This window comes from Protopterus annectens, chromosome 4.part0 (assembly GCF_019279795.1).
Source record: "Protopterus annectens isolate FY-2018-M chromosome 4.part0, PAN1.0, whole genome shotgun sequence".
In the NCBI taxonomy this organism is placed as follows: domain Eukaryota; kingdom Metazoa; phylum Chordata; order Ceratodontiformes; family Protopteridae; genus Protopterus; species Protopterus annectens.
Genome location: NC_056733.1, coordinates 701,593,265 through 701,613,532, shown reverse-complemented (window position 1 = coordinate 701,613,532; position 20,268 = coordinate 701,593,265). Strand labels below are relative to the sequence as shown.

The 20,268-nt window shown below is 42.5% G+C and overlaps 1 protein-coding gene across 1 annotated transcript in view; it reads left to right on the top strand.

Moving 5' to 3' along the window:
- Positions 1–20,268, top strand: part of LOC122799543 (glutathione S-transferase theta-1-like) — a 183,324-nt gene that overhangs the window by 52,593 nt on the left and 110,463 nt on the right. The window contains exons 3-4 of the mRNA XM_044068673.1: positions 4,760–4,910; positions 8,221–8,397. Of these exons, the coding sequence (XP_043924608.1) occupies positions 4,760–4,910; positions 8,221–8,397 (328 nt within the window). The remainder of the gene's footprint in view (positions 1–4,759; positions 4,911–8,220; positions 8,398–20,268) is intronic.

The following is a 20,268-nucleotide window of genomic DNA, read 5'->3' as shown; positions in this document are numbered from 1 at the left end:
CCTACCCTCTGAAAGAGAGTCTAGAGCATTAGAGAGATGGGGAAAAAAGGTTTATACATCTGCTACTCTTTCTGCCAGGGCATTAAACTGTCAATACCATATGATACAGTACCAAGAATTTTTGTTAGATCAGCTATTTCTTCACCTGAACCCTTAGACCGTAAATCCCTTCAGGATTTGGTACACAACTCACAACAGGTCAGTAATCATTTCTTAAAATGTGGCTATGATGCACTGGAGGCTTCAGATCAGCTATGACTGGGGCAGTTATTCGTAGGCATGCCTGGCTGAAGGAGCAATCTTTGCCAGACCATGTCAAGGCTAAACTCCTCGATGCTCCAATGGAAAAACAAAATTTATTTGGCTCCCCTGCACAGGAGATTCTAAAAAAGGTTGAAGAAAAAGCAAAATCTGTGCAAACAGTAAAAGATTTCCTGCAAGTTCAACCTCCGAGGTTCAGCAGAAACTGGCCTACAAAGAATTGGTCCTTTCCAGACTCCTCCAGAGCACAGAGAGGCAGGAACAGGCGCCCTAGAGGCAGAGGTCAATCGAAGGGCCCCTACAGAGGCCGTCAGTGGCAGCCTGCCAACCAGAGGAGTAGTGTAACTGATACAACTACAACCACTACTACAGGACAGACTCAATGACTTGACTTTGATTCCGCCTACCAGGGATCAACTGGAAGCACCCTTGGGCGGAAAGCTGGCTTTATTCTCAAAAAACTGGCATTGCATTACAAAGGATACATGGACATTGCAAATAATAGACAAAGGATACAGGTTTCACTTCCACACTTTGCCAAAAAGAAGCGGAATGCCAAACCTTCTACCAAACCAGAAGGCAGAGGCCTTAAGACAAATCAGCAAATTACTTCAGATGAAAGCCATAGAAAGGGTACCATGTACAGAACAAGGCCAAGGATTTTACTCCAGACTATTCCTTGTACCAAGAAAAGAAAACCAATGGAGGCCTATTCTCGACCTGTCCACACTGAACACTTATCTCATTGTGCCAAAATTCAAAATGCTGACCCTACAGCAACTTCTTCCCATGCTGGGCAAGGGGTCTTGGCTGGTGACTCTAGATCTCAAGGAGGCATACCTGCACGTCCCTATCTGACCAGATTGCAGAAGACACCTCAGATTTCTTGCAGGATCAGAGCATTATCAATTCTCAACATTGCCCTTTGGCTTATCTACTGCGCCCAGAGTATTCACGAAATGCCTGGCATCAGTAATTGCACATTGCAGACTTCAGGGAATTCAAATTTATCCATACCTGGACGACTGCCTAATACAAGCGGACAACAAGAAAAAATTGTTAAAGGACTTGGCCTATGCCATACATCTGCTACAGACCTTGGGATACACAGTCAACATCCAAAAGTCAAGACTAGTACCATCCCAAAGGATAACCTTTTTGGGTGCGGATCTGGACACAATCACCCAGATGGCTTTTCTCACAGAAGAAAAACAAAAACAACTTCCAGATTACTTCATGATTCTGACAAGACAAACTCCGCTTACTGCAAGGAAAGTCCTGCAGGCCCTGGGTTACATGGCATCCTGCATAATTTTAATCCCACATGCCAGGTTGCAGATGAGGAAATTACAATGGTACCTAAGGAATGTATGGTCTCAACACAGTCACAGTCTAGAAACCATGATACCAATCATTCCATGCCTTCAAAAGGAATTCCTATGGTGGGCTCAGGCCTGCCAGTCCAACAGAGGGTTGCCTTTCAACAAACCAAAAACAAGGCAAACCATCACCACGGACGCCTCAGACCAAGGATGGGGAGCACACATGGAGGACAAACGTATCCAAGGCCTATGGCATCAAGGGCAGCTAAGCATGCACATAAACCAAAAGGAAATGCTGGCAGTGAGGCATGCAATCGAGGCATTCAGACACTTCCTCCAACAAGGACTTCTGTTAATAAGGACAGACAACACCACGGTCATGTGGTACATAAACAGGGAGGCACACATTCCTACCCTCTATGCCGGATGGCTATGAATCTGTGGAACCTATGCCTGAATCTCAATATCCAGCTGCAGGCCAAATTCGTGCCAGGAAAAGAAAATACACTAGCAGACAGCTTAAGCAGAACTACCATGGATGCACACGAATGGATGCTGCACCCAGACATCTTCAAACTTATAAAAAAGACATGGGGAGTGCCAGAGATAGATCTGTTCACCTCCCCACTCAACCACCAACTGAAGACATTCTGCTCAAGGACATACCACCCATAAGCATAGAGGGTGGACTCTCTCTCTCTTTCAGCTGGAATGCCCCAACAGTATATGCCTTTCCACCTCTCCCATTGATTTACAAGGTTCTACTGAAGATCAGGGAGGAACAGCCAAAAGTGATACTAATAGCTCCGGACTGGCCAAGACAACACTGTACCCACTATTGAGAAGCATGTCTCAGGCAAATCCATGGCCTCTTCCTCAATGGCCTCTTCTTCTAACGCAGAACAATTTCAAGACCCTGCATCCCAACTTGAAAACATTACAGCTAACTGCCTGGAAAATTCCTTAAAACCCAACCAAACTGTTTTGTCTCAGAGGGTGAAGGACATTATCCTGGAGGCTCACAGACCTTCCACAAGGAAGACATACTCAGCTAAATGGAAGAGATTTCTTATTTGGAGCACATCAAAGGGCACAGATGTCAGTGGCAAACCTAGCACACATCCTTGAATACTTAGCAGAATTGTTCCACAATGGCCTGTCTTATTCTTCCATTAAGATTCATGCTTCAGCAATTTCAGCAGAATACAATATGGATCCTCCTATCTTCTCTCACCCTCTACTCGGACAATTTCTGAGAGGGATCAAAAATGTAAAACCTCCAAGAAGACCCCCTCTACCTGCATGGGATCTCAATTTTGTGGTGGAAAAACTGACTCTACCTCCCTTTGAACCAGCAGCATCAGCAGACCTACAGTTCTTATCTTGGAAAACTGCTTTCCTTCTGGCAATCACTTCAGCAAGAAGAGTATCCGAGTTACAGGCATTAATGGCAGTGCAGCCTTTTCTTATTTTTCACCAGGATAGAGTGTCACTAAGAACCAATCCTACTTTTATGCCAAAGGTGGCATCTAGGGTATCCTTGAACCAAGCTATTCACTTGCCAATGTTCTTCCATAACCCACAGAACAAAGGGGAAAAACTTTTGCACACCTTGGATATACACAGACAACTACGCTACTATTTGGACAGAACAAAAACTAGCAGACAAACTGACCAACTTTTTGTAGCATATGCAACGGGGGTGCAAGGAAGAGCAATTTCCAAACAGACAATTTCAAAATGGACAGGAAATTGCATTCGCTTTTGTTACTCCTTTCATGGAAAGACCGTTCCTGAAAATATCAGGCCTCACTCCACAAGGGCCACAGCCACCACTACAGCTTTCCTACGAGGGGTGGCTACCAAGGACATTTTAGAAGCTGCTACTTGGAGCTCCGTGCATACATTTGCCAAGCATTACAATCTACCTTTATACTCCAGATCCCGAGCAGGGTTTGCAACTGCAGTACTGCAGGGGATCTTAACTACACCATCCTTCTCTTAGTACCCCTCCCCAGATTGGCTATGGTATTCTACCCATATGTTATGACTGCAGATGCATCCTTGAAGGACATAGTACAGTTTTGTACCTACCATAAATGTAGATGTCCGATAGGTATGCATCTGCAGTCAGGATTACCCACCCTCCTTCCCCTCTGTGGTACCCCTAGGGTGCTTACCCCTCTTTCAGCTAGCTGGGGGAATCTATTATGGTGTATTTGTTTGTTTATACATGTATATAATTTTCAAATGTTTGGAACTTTTCAGCATTTATCCAAATTTAGCCTTCCTAGAGGGCACCTGGCATCTGGGGCAAGAAAAACTTAGGAAAATGGCGTCGGCTGATGCTTTTATACCCCAGAAGCTCTGACATCGGGGAAAGTGCGACATCAGCCGAGGCCAGACCCAGACTTTGGAATCCAGCCGACCGAAGGGCTGCCTGAGGCAGGACAACCCATATGTTATGACTGCAGATGCATACCTATCGGACATCTACATTTATGGTAGGTACAAAACTGTACTTTCCTTTTTTTCTTCTAGAGCCATATGAAAACTAGATTTATTGTAGTCTTGGTAAACTCCAGTTCCACATTGATTACACTTGTAGTTTATGATTCGGCCGTTTTTTTTTTTTTTTTTTTTTTTAAGATCTAACTGTGCTGCTGTGTAATTTATATTATGACAAATGGTAAACAGTAACTTGAGATGTGAAGTTCCCTGTGACAACCAGCATCCAAAGAAATGTCTCTAGAGTATGTCTTCATGAGAACAGTCAAAAACCTTGTACAGGAGAATTCTATTATCTTTCATGCTCAGCTATAATATTATGTTAAATGTTGCCTATGAGTGCACAGCTATTTCTTTGGGCATGAAGAGGTGCAGATGTGGACTGGACACTACACACTTGCATTAATGCACCACTGCAGAAGACTGTCTCTGCAGTGCCAGCATTTGGCAGTCTGTGACTCAGAAGTGTAAGCTTTTCTCTTTAATAGTTAGAAATCAGACTTTGTGAATACTTTTTTTAATTTTAGGTACCTGGGATGTATACTATATGCTTATCTCTTCTTTGTACAGGTTTTTGGATGACAAAATATCTGTGATGTATAGCGTTCTTCCTGTCAACTCTGGAATGATCTTCTGAAGCATCTGACATTGTTTCTGTTTTGTTACAGTGTTGCAATCCTGCTGTATTTGGCTGAAAAGTACAAGCTGCCTGATCACTGGTATCCTGCCAACGTGGAAAAACGTGCTAAGATCAACGAGTTCTTGTTCTGGCATGTTAATGTGATCCGTTCTCTAATAGGAAAGGATTTTTGGCTCAAGGTACAAGACTAGAACTGGGAGCGAGACAAGATACTTGGAAACATAATTTATCAAAAGACTTTGTGGTCCATAGGTAGTTGTCCATTTAATATACGAATTGTTTAGCAACAGTGTCAGTAGGCCCTGGCCATATGGCATAGAAGATTGAAGCTCTGACTAAAGCCCAGATTACCTATTTTCTGTTAGCAGCACAGGCATCTAGGGGACCAAGCAGGGGATGGTAAGATTAAATGTGGGAGGCCTGCATCATTGTTAACGCAAGGCATCACTTACTTGCAATGGCTGGGTTGGCTGACACTGTTAACCCAAAGCTGTCCTCCAAAGAGCCAGGTGAAGAGGGAGGCATGCATGGGGACATGCATGCCTCCTCCTCCTGCCCAGTGAGTGCTTGTGAGTCTGCAAACTGCCTGTGAGAGTGATGGGGTAGGCTTCTCACAGGGACCTGTTTTTGGTCTGCTCCCCAGTACCTGACTCTGTCCACAGGAGAAGAGAATGATCTGATCTGCTTAGACCTTATAGGCATAGCCTGCAGATGTTTGCCTCTTGCTCCAATGGAATCAATAGGCCAAGTAGGTGCAGGTAGAGGATTGATTTGTTAGGTCTGTTGGTTGCGGGGCTGGTAGAAAGAGGGCTGAGAGTAGGGATCTGCGGAAGTGCTGCCCACCTGAAGGGTAGAGTGAGATGGTACAGGTTGAGGTATGTCTGTGGAAGGCAGGTTATCATTGTCTATATGATTGTTATGCATTTTCATGGAGAACTAGTAAACAGATGTGTAAGAGGTCTGGGATCTGCATCAGAAAGACAGATTAACTTAGCCTGACAGTAAAATCACAAGTACATTTTGATGCCACTCTGTCTCTCTTGCAGGAAGCTCATGGCTCACTAAAACTGGAGATCCATGGCTAGTCTTCTATGCAAGTCCATGGAAAGAATTATTGATGACCCAATAAACCAAGACATAGGAAATCTTTAAACAGTGGACACATCCCATTTCAGTTTTGTCAAGGGTAGGTCATGCCTACTAATCCTGGTGGACTCCATTGAGAAGGCCACTAGAACCATGGATGATGGCAAAACAGTGCATACTGCCTACCTTGACCTGGTGATGGAATTGGACATAATACCTCACTTGGGTATTGTGGACAAGCTCACAAATTTGGGCATAAATTCCTATGTCACCCAATAGATATATAAATGGCTTGTGGATAGGACACATTCATTATAGTGGGGGACTCTACCTCCACTAAGAGGCCTGTTACTAGTGGTGCCCCAAAGGGCTTGGTACTGGGACCTGTCCTGTTTGGAATATACTTCTCTTACAGCAAATGTAGAGGGCTTTTGCCTGACCAGATTTGCTGATGACTGTAAGCTGGGCGCACTCATTCAATCCCCCAAAGATGTAGATAACCCCCAAGATGGTCTTACACAGATGAATAACTGGTAGCAGAACCATGGCCTAAAACTCAGTGCAAAAAAAGACATAATTATACCTTTTGGAAAGACAACTAGGCCTGCAACTTACCCTGTTGATAACACTCCCCTAAGAGTATCCCTGTGGTAAGGGACTTGGGAGCTCAAGTTGACAGTAACCTGAACTTTGATCACCATGTGTCCATGGTGGTGAAAAAGTCTTTCTATGTGGCACATCTTATAAGTAAAGGCATGGCATCAAGATCTAAAGATATCATAGTCCCACTATGCTCAGCTCTCAGACCAATATTCAAGTACAATGCACCCATCGGCATGTACCTGACCAGGCATTTGCAACAGCTGGTGTGGCCACACAGGTTTTTCACTAAACGAATACATGATGTAACTAATAAGTCCTGTGTGTACCATTTCAAAGCCCTGTCCCTGTACTTGGTCTCCTACAGACTACTGAGGGTGATCTATGCCTAACCTACAAGGCATTCTCCAGTCCAGCCCCAATGGATATGCTATGCATTCACAAAACAAACAGCACTATAATTACTTAGTCTAAGCATCTAAACCTTGTAGGAGACCTAAACAAAACACATTGGAAGGACAGGTATGCATCTCAGAGACTCCCTATTCATGTGAAACTGACCTCTTCCTTAAGCCTCTTCAAATGCAGTTTGGACCAATTGATGGGAAATTACAAATTTACCCCTGGCTTCTTACCTTTAGCCCTTATGGATAGGAGCAGCTTGTAGATTCTCTAAGGCATCGTTATATGCCAAAGCCACTCTAGACCATCGGCACTGATAATTGGTAAAATTGGGGCATGAATGGCTAGTCTTACAAAGGCTCTAAGGCTGTTAGCCTAGTAACCTCCTGTGATCCTATGCCTTGCAGTTTTTACTGTAATGGATGAGCAGGGAGCATCATGGGTAGCGATAGCACCACAGTTGTACTTCAGTAGACAACATTTATATTGCCCTTTAAGAAGAATGGAATGCCACTGAACATGGGGCATTTAGTTATGTTATTGATTTTATATTGCCCTTTAAGAAGAATGGAATGCCACTGAACATGGGGCATTTAGTTATGTTATTGATGGTCCTGCGACTATAGCTTGAAGCATTAGTAACCGAGACTGGCAAGGAACCATGGCTGGTCATCTTATCCAAGAACAGCGATGTGGTGTGGAATTGCAGCAATGGATAGCTGATGACCCCGGCTGTATGTGTGGCAGCACTGACCCAGATGAGCCAATGCTGTGTATCGCCTTGTAGGGTAAGGCAAGAGTGGGGTAAGTGAATGGGATACATTACCAGAGAACACCTGATTCCAACTGTCCAGGATGAAACCTTCATCAGTCAGATTTTATTCCTGAGCCCCTGTCAGTGAAAGAATAACGCAGCACCCTGTGCACCCCTGAATCAACTCGCTCACTGTATCTGTTAACAGACGGTGTCCAGGTATGCACATGATTCATGTTTTATGATATTGAGGGACATGTGACTTTCATTTGTTTACCTTGGATTATCATGGTTTTGCATGGAGCTGTTGCTGTGCCTTCTGTGATGTCACAAGTCACTATAAATGGCTTTGCTGACTGGGATGGTGTGGACATTATTACTGTGATAGAACATGGCAGATTTTGTCCTTCCTCACCTGGTGGTCTACGTGAGCCAGCATTATATTTTAGGATGCATCACAGATAATTTACTTCTGCATAAACAAAAATGTTTATTGTTGGCATTTTGCTTGATATGTTTCCTGCTTGTCTTGTTTACTCATATTGCATGTTTTGTAGACTCAAATGAGTATATATCTGAATTTCTGATTTCCTACAGTTTACTACATGAAGGTCTTTTTTTTTCACTTGCTCCCTGCACTTGAACAGATTCTGGTTCCCACGGTTTTAGGAAGGACTGCTCCTGCAGAAAAGCTAGAGGCAGTTGAACAAGAATTCAGTGCAGCCCTGGACCAGTTTGAGAAAACATTTCTGCAGGGCAAGACCTACATCTCAGGAGAGGAGATTTCAGTGGCTGATGTGCTGTCATTGTGTGATCTCATACAGGTAAGAAGATGTGGTGTCTGTCTGTGATCTCAAACAGATAAGAGGTTGTGATGTGACTCTGTGATGTCAGACAGGTGATGGGATGTGGTCTCACTCTGTGATCTCAGACATGTTAGAGGATGTGGTATCACTCCATGACAGGAAATAGTGTCACCCTGATCTCGGACAGGTGAGATATTGTCCTCTACTCTGATCTCAGGGTAGAGGATGTGGTAAGTCTATAACAGGATATGGTGTTACTCTATGATCTCAGATACGTAAAAGGATGTGATGTCATTTTGTGATTTCAGACTGGTGAGAGGATATGGTGTCAGTTGTTTACCTCACTGAATGAAGTGAAAAAATCTGCAAGAAGAGGAGAGAAGTAAATATGAACATAAATACAGCTTGTGGTAAGGGAGTACTTTGGCCCAAAATGCTAAATTCCATGAAAATTCCATGTTTTTCAGGTAGTCCAAATTTTAGGAATTATTGGTCTATTTCACAAAAAAAGGAAACTGTGTCCCTGAATATTTATTTTCTTTTTGTGTTCTAATACAAGGGAAGGTCCAGTTGAACAATGCCTATTTTTAAAAGACTGTAATGGAGGTGTGTGAGTACAGATGTATATCTATATCTCCCCTCTCTCTCTTATTTTTTTATATATATCAGGTTTTTGTGATAAAAAATGAGACCACAATAAATAATTTCAAAACTTTTCCCAACTTTAATGTGATCTATAACCTGTACAATTCATTAAAAAAGTAAAAAAAGTACAATAAGCTAGTTGCATAAGTGTGCACACCCTTAAACTTTGTTGAAGCACCTGTGTTGACATATTGGTGTGTGATGATGTGAGGTATTGCCACCTATGCCAGGAGAAGAGGGCAGTGGATATGTAGCATATGTCAGCATAGCTAGTTGGAGTTTAGAATTATGTCATTTGTATATCAAACTGATTTGTACAGATGCTTGTGTTAAAAATGTATTTGTTACGTTGCTTCTATTAAAAATATATCAACTGTGTGTCCTGCTGGACAGAAAAGAAATATACATGTAGGATGTCAACATCACTTGGGGAGTTAATAGCTCCCAACTTGCAGTAGTCTGAACTTTGTCAGCCAGAGTCCCTTTGTGTTGGCGTGGACTTCAGAGAAGTAGATACCAAACAGGAGAGGACCCAGGACTGAACCCTGTGGGACTCCACTCGTGACTGGTCAGCTGTTTGACTTGGAGTCAGCAACTTTCACACTTCACACTGTGGGTTCTATCTGTGAGCCAGTTTGCAACCTACCTAGTGATATAGGGGTTGATGCCTAGCTTTACTGAGTTTTTCTATGATTCCTGAGTGGGGAATGGTATCAAAGGCCTTGGCCTTGGCCAGATCAATGTAGACTGTATGAACCTCCTTGCCTTCATCCACAGCTCTGGTGACTGACTCAAAGAAGTCCACCAAATTGAGCAGGCATGACTTACCCTTCACAAAACCAAACTGTGTGGGATCCAGAGTTTGGAGATTACCTATATCCTTGTTTATTAGATCCATGATGATGCCTTCCATAGTTTTGCATATCAGACTCATCAGGCTAATGAGGTGATAGTTCCCAGGGTCTGTAGTCTGTCCTCCTTTGTGGAGAGGGATGACACTAGCAGTGCGCCATTCTGTAGGGACAAAGCCTGAGTTGAGGCTGTGATTGAACAAGGGCACACGTGAGGTACCAGTTCAGTCTGTAGTTCATGTAGAACACATCTAGGGATAGTGACAGGTCCCATAGAAGCTGTATTCTTGGCCTTGAACAGTGCTGTTTTAACCTGTGCAGCAATAATACTGGGTGCCTGGCAATCTACTGGTACTGTGATTGGTCCTTTGGGGGGAGAGAGGGATAAAGCTGGCACTGAATCTGTCGGCCAGTATATTGGCAATATCTGTTTGCTCAGTTTATGAGGTACCATTCTGCAGTAGCTCAGAGCAAATCTGGGTATTTCCGTGGAGATTCTTTACATAACTATAGAAGGCCTTGTGGTTGTCATTACTATCTGCTACAATTCTGTTCTCATAGCTAGCTTTAGAGGATTTGATGAGGGATCTCAACTTTTTGTTGAGGCTGATAAGGGAGTTTTTCCAGTCTTGGGACTTCACTTTATTCTGCATCAGTTTCCTCCTTCTGTTGTAGAGTTTGTTTATGGCAAGGGACCACCAGATTGGCTTCTTTTTTTTGGAGGAGAGTGTCTTGGTTCTATTGAGTGTGGTGAGATCCATGCATTTGCGTATGTGTTCGTACAGTGCATTGGTGTATGATTCAGCAGTCATGCAACTATTCTCCATTTGCATGGGTGCAGGGAAGTTAGCTACCTCTGTTTTTAGGAGCCCAAAGTTAGCTTTGGAGAGGTTTTTCATGGTGGTTACCTTTGCAGGGTGGGGTGGGGGGGTGGGAGGGATGTGGCTTTTCAAGGTGATCAGTTTGTGGTTGGATCTAACCAGGGAGGAGTTGACTGTTAGTATAGAGCAACAGTCACCCATATTATAAATGACCAGGTCAAGGATGTTACTACCTCCTAGTGGGGGTAAAGACAAGCTGGTCCAGGGCATTGGAAGTAATGAATCCCATGAAACATTGGGCAAGTGTATTAAGGGGTAATTGAAGTAGCCCAGTATGAGAGTGTTAGGTTGGACCCTAATATTCTCCAAAGTGCTTAGGAGTGTGAGTCTTTGGGACATGGTTGGAGACCTATAGCAGGCTACGACCTGATTCGCTGTCTTACCCAATGTTAGTTGCACCTGACGCATCTCTGATACATTATGTTGAGCTACCAGTCTGGAGGTATGCACCTCCTTTATGGGTATGGAAACACCAGCACCTTTGGAGCTTCAGTCCAAGTTCTGGGGCTGAAAGGTGTGGAATGAGTTATAGCCTGGTAGTGCAGGGGTGTTTTCTGCTGCCTTGAACCAGGTCTCTGTTACAGCACAAATGTTGATGTTCTCGATTTTAAGGAGTATTTCGAGTGAGTGCATTTTGAGATTTAGACTTCTAGCATTGAGCAGCATGACCCTCAGATTGCATTTGTTTGTAGTTACGGTGGTAATTTTGTCTTTGGAACACTGCCTAAAAAGGCACTATGGGGTAGCAAGAGCCTTGGCCAGTATCCGGAGGCCCAGGTGGTATAGATGCAGGCCATCTCTGGCAAAGCATCAAGTTCTGTCAGTCATGTCATTCCAGGCAGACAGATACTGGATCCCCTTAGAATGACATCAGAAACTTAGCCAGTTGTTGAAATCAACCATTTTCTGCTTGTACTGTGGTATCATTCTGGGTGACGGTAGGATGCTGCTCATGGCTAGGGTCATACCCGTCTTGGCTACATAATCCAAGAGGTCCTCCATGTCTCTTTTCATGTAGTCCAGGGAGGTACATCTCGGGTCTTTCACACACCCACATGTACAATGAAAGAGTCATATTTGTACCTGTTGTTGAGGGAACTGAGTGCGTGCGTTATGTGACAGATGCTGGCACCTAACAGGCAGCTTACTTTCACCTTATTCAACATAGTGAGTGGGACATCAGTGTGCCTCACTATCGAGTCCCCTATGACTAGTGTATTGGGCATGCTGTTTTGCCTTGGGGGCTTTGGTTGAGTGGCACCCTGTTTAGGAGAGTTGCATGCCTCATGGTTAGTGTTGTGTTGTGGTTGGTTGAGTGCATTTCTGCCTTGGAGGTCTCTGCTGTTTGGGTAGATTTTTATTGAGAGCCACAGTGAAGGTGGGTGTGTGGTTTGTGTTTATATGTGAAGGCAGTGCTGGTGTGTGTTCTGGAGGGCTGTGTGTTCATGTGGTATGATGCAAGTGTTGACCTTCTCCTCTTGACCAGCTATTCCGGTCTTGGCTGGAGAGTGTGGCTTCCAGTTTGGCTATATAAGTGCATCTCTCACAAGTCTGAATGTTGGGAGGTAGGAGGAGAAGGTGGTCTGTGTACATGAGGCAGTTGCTACATTGCCTCAGGATGCCCAAGTTCACCAGGTTAGTTGGTGAAAGCACAGGGAGCTGACCTTTAGACATGCCTGGAGGGGTGGGCATTAATAAGTACTGGAGTTGTTACCTTATAGAACATTTAGTGCTGGTAGTAATTTTGTGTGCTACAATAATTGCTACAAGAAGTCTGGTAAAGTACTAGACTAATAAGCTAGTAAAAGTGCAAGAGAGGAGAGAACTAGCTGATCTAAGGGAAAAATTGAAGAGCAGACTTCGTCACCACTCAGAAGCTTACGAACAGTGATGGATACAGCAAATCTGTATCTGGACTAGACTAGTTACAGGAAAGGCAGGAAACAAGCGGAAACGTGGGCTTTTAAAACAGAATATTGAAAGAGATGGAAAAACTGCCCAAACGGCCCATAAACTACAATTTCTGGGCCAGAAACCACTCTTGTGGTAGATAGGCTACCTAGTGCTTACCACTCCCACTGATAACTAGAAGGCTTCCCCTCCAACACAGAAAGGCTTGGGGGCTCAGAAGCTTACAAACAGTCCTGGATACTGCAAATCTATATCTGGACTAGACTAGTTACAGGAAAGGCAGGAAACCAGCTTAGAATTTTTTTTTTTTTTTAATAGAAAAGCAGCTAAAACACCACTAAAAACAATTAGTGCAAGCTAGTACACTTGAGTTTGTAACAATATTAAAGCAAATACAGTTTAAATAAATGCAATTTATTCAATGGCAAAGCACATGTGTAGGACAAAGGTGTAGCTATGAGGAGCAGAACTGATGCTGGTAGCTGAGGACTATCAGTAGCTCTGTGAGCTGGGATAAGGGAAGGGGGAGTGAAGAGTTTGGTTAAGAGGAAGGGGAAATGAACAGTTTGGTAACAGAAAAGGGAAGAGAACAAGAAACTGACACCCACCCACTGTGGTGATGGGGAGGGAGTGCATTCAGCAGTAGAAGGTAGGAAGATTGAAGAGGGGACTGAAGAGAATAGACATAGAGGAAGTCAGAAGTGGACAGCAGCCCATAAGTCTTTGTAATACAGAAGAACTACCTCCTAGAACTCTGTGATCAGTTAAGAATTTCACATTATACCCACATTTTGGAAAAAAAACTTCTTTACCCTTCATTTGCTAAATCTAAACAATGGCCAAAACCCAATCATTTTAAATATTAAAACTCGTTTGTTGTACTCACTGCAACTGACGGACGTACCCAGTCCACTAAGGTGCACGTGTACACTTGTAGTCAGAAAATACACTTTATTTTTGGTCCTTAGAGGTGACTGTATTACCAGATGTTTACTTTGTGAGATGACCTCAAATTGTGCACAAAGATGCCTTGATGGCCTTTGTCTGCATGTAATCTATGTTCATATTCTACACATTTTCAGTATAGATATTCATACATGTTTTCTAGGTTAGAGTACAGTTTGCTCATAAGTTCTTACTAAGGTTACAGACAAGGGAGACCAAGAAACCCAGGCTTCTCACCCAATACTGGTGGGTCCCCATTAAAAAAACTTACTCCACATATACCTGGTAAAATTTGCAATCACCCATGCAGTCATACAGACTGGTTTTAAAGGTTACTAGGGAAGTATTCTGCTTGATAGTCAAGGGTAGCCTGTACCAAAGGTTGCATTGTGCTAGGTATTTGTCATGTCCTCTGGTGTTGTTGATGTGATAACATAGGTTTAGGCCTGTAGAAAAGTTGTTCGCTTTACCACTTATTCTGTTTAGAGGAAGTAATTCAGAGTCTGCTGGGCCTTTTATAGCATGGGGAGCTAAGCAGAGATTACCCCTCTGGAGTCTGTATGATGCTGAGTACAGCAACAGAGCTTTTAGCCTTTCAGAGTAAGAATACTGAGACCTGAGATATTCTCTATGAGGAAATTTTGAGGTTTCTCAAGCTGGTTTAGCTGCTTGTTGAGATACAAACTTGAGAGCACCTTCTATCCAGTGACAGACCTAATGAGGGATGAATAAAGTGAGACGACAAATTCTTTGGAATTGAGGAGGTGCCGTAAAGCATAAGCTGTGCAAGGTAGGAGGATTTTCTAATCAATTCAGAAATGTAGTAATCAAAGGATGTTATCGACATAACTTGTCAGATTTAAGTGGAATGTCTAGTGTCTCTAGCGGTAGTGATAACAGATTTACCAAAAAGAAGCTGTGCTCCATTTCTTGGTGTGGAGGGTAAGCCCACAGGTAATATACCAAACATTTGTTTCATCCAGACCTTGCCAGGGAAGTTAAATATCAGAATAAGATTTGATAAACATGCCCAGTTTGTAATAAACAAACTTGGACAGCTGTAGTCCCGTAATATTGTCTTTTATGCCATGGAAATATATATGAAAGAGGGGACCCAAGACGGAGCTTTATAAGACACCAGTAGTGACATTTTATTTGTCTAGAGCAAATATCCTCAACCTTAACAGTATGGTTTGTGTCATATAGCCAGTTACCAATTTAATGAATTATGTATGAGTTCATGTTGAGTTGGGAGTGTTTGTCAGTAATCCAAGTTTAAAGCTGGTCTGTATACTGCAAAGCTTAGATTTTTTGAATTCAAGGTTTATGAACCTCTGCTGTAGCCCAGATGGGTTTTGTCAACTATGGTAGAGGAGTGGATGCTTCACTGTGGTCAAAGTTACGTGGTCATGGCATTATCAGGGTGAAAGCCCCATGTTAGAAAATGTGGGTAGACAAAGCCCTCATGTAAAGCATATGTTTTCTTTTTCTAGTTTGTGTGTGTGTGTGTGTGTGTGTGTGTGTGTGTGTGTGTGTGTGTGTGTGTGTGTGTGTGTGTGTGTGTGTGTGTGTGTGTGTGTTGTGAGTTTCAGCGAATTAGATGGCAGGGACACTGAGAAATACCACAGTGCAGCTGTAAGGAAGAAGTTGTAGGTAGGAGAGCGGTACTGACATAGGATGAGAACTGAAGCCAGAGACTGGATGCTTGTGTGTGGAGAGTCAAGAAGATGGTTTTGTTAACTACAGTGCAACATTACACAAAGAATCTCAAATACTAAGCCTCTACTAGTTCATCTGTTTAAGGTATATTATAGCCTGATAAACTCAGCATGAAGTTTTAATTTTAGTTTAAATATGATTACTCATTTCTTAATTAAAATTTAGCTTTGTTAAGACTAAAGAGGATTAGGATTAAAGTTGGTCCCAAATGAACATGTGATTTAGTTCTGCAGATTGTAGATGAGAAATCCCAATCCCTCCACACTACACACTCCAGAGAGCTCAACCTCATTACCACAATCAACAGAACTTGCTGGAGGGACAGGTTCATAACCCAGAGACTGCCCATACTCTGGAGTAGACTTCCCATTCATGTCAAGCAGAGTGCCTCATTGGCCCTCTTCAAGAGAAATCTTGATGGGTGGATGGGTAACAAAGTTCACCCCAGGGATCACTCCAGTAGCTCTACTAGATGGAGGCACTGGGAATTATCATTGGGCGGCACAATGCCAGGACACTTTTTGGGCTAGGATTGTTAAGGCTCCAGGGCCATTTACCTAGTACACACCTGTGAACCTATGCATAAAATAGTTTAATTTCTCAGCTGTATCTTGCAGTGTAGCTCTCTCAGCTGCCATTTTAGTATTCTTGCTAGCTATATCTAGGGTACAATCTCAATCAGTTTAGCATTTTTATGAAAGATGGACTTCACTAGGTCTACAGTTGTATTTCAACAAGGCTGTCTTTTAATAATTATTATTATTATTGTTACTACAGTTTTAGTATGCTGCTGCTGATAGGTGTACAGCTTCAATACTTTCATTAATACTAAATATTTTAGCTTAGGTTAAGACATTTCCAGAGTTCAGTTAGAGAACTGAAGTTCTTAAGTTTGCATTTACATTTATTTGTCATTGTTGTTATAAGCTGTGTGCCAGTATGTCTGTCCTGATCAAAACAGCTAACATTGATTCACTGTCCTCTGAAATAATTGATTCTCTGTTAATCTGGAAATTGGTCTTTACACCCATGAGAAATAGAAAGTGAACTAACTACAGCTGCAAAAGTCTGCTGTACTTCACTGACTAAAGTTATCGCGATCTTGAAGTTGTTCCCTGGAAGTTTTCTGGGACACGGTTGTCTTGTCATACTATTCAGTAATAAATAGTTCTTACCTAAACTGTACTTTTCTGCTAAATTATTTTGTTGTAACTTTGTAGAGCTGTTTATGTAGTAGAAGTTTATATAAATCCTTGTATTTTTAGCTTATTTGAAATTTTATCTAATGGCCTAGAAGAATTCATGCAGTTTATTTGTTGGACATTTTGTTGACCGGGTTAGTCCGACTGAGCTGTTGCCCTTTTTCAGCGGATGCCTGGGAGGAAAAGCTACACAGTTAACCTATAGATTTATAGAAATTTTAAGAAAGTAGGTACATAGTTTACCATAAATGAAAAAAGATCAACAATAATATACAGAGTATATAAGCCTAACTTTTTTACAGTACAGTCACTAAAGTAGTGCGTCCATATTATACACTTGTGCCGTAAGCACAGCTATGTCATATTATTTTATAGTGCCATAAGCACAATATACTATGTCATGTTATTGTATGGTGATGTTTTATTGGAAAATGCATGCTGAAAATCAAATCTGTTATCAGAATTGTGTTTCAGTACAACAGTGTGTGAGGACCAAAAACGTCCTGTCTTTGCAAAAAACAGGATAACAAGTTAACAAATATGTCTGTAGTAAATAGAAACTTTCTATCTCATGCACAGAAGTAGTCTAATTGTTCCTCCTGTTTTAGGAGGAGAAGCCAAAGTACGCAGAGCATTAACCTTTTAGGAGAGGTAGCATTGCATGCATGGATAATTCTGCAGGTAAGGAAGTTTTGTGTTGTGTGAGAAGTTTTCATTCTGTAAGACTGGGGTGTACAATTTGTAACCATGTCAGGGTCCTGTTGTATGATATAAGAGGTGCTTGAGGAAAATCCAGCCTCCCCAGTTGAGGATCCAGAAACACTAGGGCAGAAGTCCTTTGAAACGTGGTTCTGATTCTGATGCAGTACGTCTGGAAGGTATTGGATTCCTAAAACAGGAAATGTATAGAAGGAATGAGGAAGAAGAGGTAATCACCTGAATATGCAAATGAGAATTATTGCTGGTAACATAAGAAATAGCTCTGTACTTCTGGATAAATTTATTGTGACCAAGTGCAGAAGGGAAAACTTATGGGAGATAAAAGAACGATTGGTATTTCTCATGCCTGGTTTTGAGTTATGAGAATGGTGTAATGAAAGAAAAAAAGGAGCCAAAGCTGCTTAAAGCAGTGGTTAAGGTGTCTGTAAGCACAGAAATTGAATTTTTGAGATTGAAATCTACATCTGTTTATAACGAAGTTAAGTTCAAATGAAGCTTTTCTGATATCTTTAAAATTACATCTGTAATACTGTGAGAGAAAAATTGGTTTATAATGTGATGCCCATAGATTTTTATTTTTTTCTAGTACAGACTGTAACACATTTGTAAGCCTTAGTTAAAGGACACCTACATGAAGCAGTATATTATTTCTTCACCAGAATGCCTTGTTCCGTCCCTAACCACTGACCCCACTATGCAAAAACCTATTTAACTACAAAGTTAGCTATATTTTTCTTTCCTGTGGCAATTTTGAGCGAGTGACTTTTGGCACTGGAAGCCATGTTAACAAAAAACATACTCTCGTGCTTACTTAATCCTCTGAAAGGTCGCGCATCATCCAGACCGCATATTTCCTCATTATTCACACGAACACGCCTTCCTCTTTCGTTATTCACCCTGGAAGTGCCCACTGTTTAATTATGCACACCGTCACAAGTATTTGTATTCAATGGGGCCCTTCACACTGCCTTCCTTTAAGCATAAATATGCCCACGACTTGAAGCAGGAACTTACTGTGCAGGTAACTGTTGCATGGCTTTAATATGTCTAACGGATGCTACCATAGCTGTGAACTCTGCAGAGACTACTTTTCCAACTCTAAGAACTTGCTGTTATTGTGGGGATTTTATTGCTATTTTGAGAAGCTAGCCATCTCTTTCTTGATTGTGCAACATTGCTTTTCTGGGCGAGTTCAGTGATTACTGATTGTTTGGATAGTGAATTTTAGCCCATGCAGAGATTGTGTTTTTACCTGTTGAAATGCATTTATAAATTCTTTGCTGCAACAGTCATAGGATCATAAGAGGTTACCGGGCTGATGGCCCTGGGGCTTTTACAAGCCTAGCCAAGTGTTTATCCCCAAAAGGAACCTCGGTTAGTACTTGTCACCCCTGTCAATGTGGGACACAGGTGGAACCCCTGGGACAAATTTGTGGTTTCCCATCTGCTCACCAAGGTTGCGCTTGAAGAGAGTCGGCGAAGTACTCTTGTTTGACGTGTATAGGATGTCTAGTCCAGAGACTGGGTAGCCTCTGGGAGACAAACCTCTCTCTCCTCTCTGGAGGGATAGGTTCCTGACCCAGAGACTCCCCATACTCTGGAATAGACTGCCCATACATGTCAAGTAGAGCGCCTCATTGGCCCTCTTCAAAAGGAACCTTGATGATTGGATGGGAGATAGGAAATTCACCCCATGGATCATGTCAGTTGCCCTGCTAGACAGGGGCCCAGAGAAGTAAATATTGTGGGAAAAAATTTCCAGGGAATTGTTATGGCTAGGCTTGCATAGGCCTTAGGGCCGATAGCCTAGTACCAACCTATGAACCTACGAACTAACAGGTTTTGTTGTTACATATTAGTTTAAGGCCTTTCAAATGGGTATGCTCAAGGAGTTAGACTTGTGGAGTAGAGCAGGGTCCAAGATTGCCTTGTAGGCCAGACACTGATCACCTCTGAGCAATCTGTATGATACAGAGTACAGTGATAATGATTTGAGCCTGTTCACATAGGACAGGTGTTGGAGGCCATGGATTCTCTTTGTGAGGTATTTCTGTGGCCTTGGTGCAGATGTTTGGAGAGGTACATGCCAAACGCGGTGCTATACTTGATTTTTGGTGTAATGAGGGAGGAGTACAGAGGGGTAATGACCTCCTTTTTTTCTGGATGCAATCCCTTTACTTATGAGATGAACCAGGAAAAGACTTTTCTGACCACTGCCACTACATGATGGTCAGTCGTGAGATTGTTGTCAACCTGGGTACCCAGGTCTCTCACCACAGGTTGTGTGCTTAGGGGGTTACCATTGATGTGGTAATCAGTAGGGGCCATGTTTTTTCTGAATGGTATGATGATGCTTTTTTTTTTTGCCTTCAGCTTGAGGTCATGACTTTGGGACCTGTCATTAGTTGCTGTGAGACCCTCTTGCAGTATGTTAACATCATTTGGGGAGTCGGTGACAGCACCCAACTTAGTCATTCGCAAACATGTTCAGCCACAGGCCTTTTGTCTTTGCTTGGACCTCTGAGAAGTAGATGCCAAACAGTAGGGGTCCCAGGACAGATCCTTGGTGAACTCCACTAGTGACAGATCTGCTATCAGAGGTGGAGGTGCTTATTTTGACCTTGAGGGTTCTGTCAGTGAGCATGTTGGCCACCCACCTGATGAGATGGGGATTTATGCCAAGTTGTGTTAGCATTTCGATCCCTGATCAGTATCAGCAAGAAACTATGATCCCTCATTAAATCATCCAAGGCTAGTTTCGAAAGAAAAATTGCCAATGACTCCAAAGATAACCACAAAGTGTTCTTTAGCTATGTCAATAACCTAAGTGGAAACTCTCGGATCTGCTCCAAGTTAGTGCAGAATGGCACAAAATACACTGAACCGACTGATATTGCAAACATTCTGGCAGACAGGTTTAGTATGAACTTCACCCCCTAAAGGGCCCATAACCATACCAGAAGAATGCAGGGCCCCATCAGTCACTGACACACAGATTAAAACAGCCCTATCCAA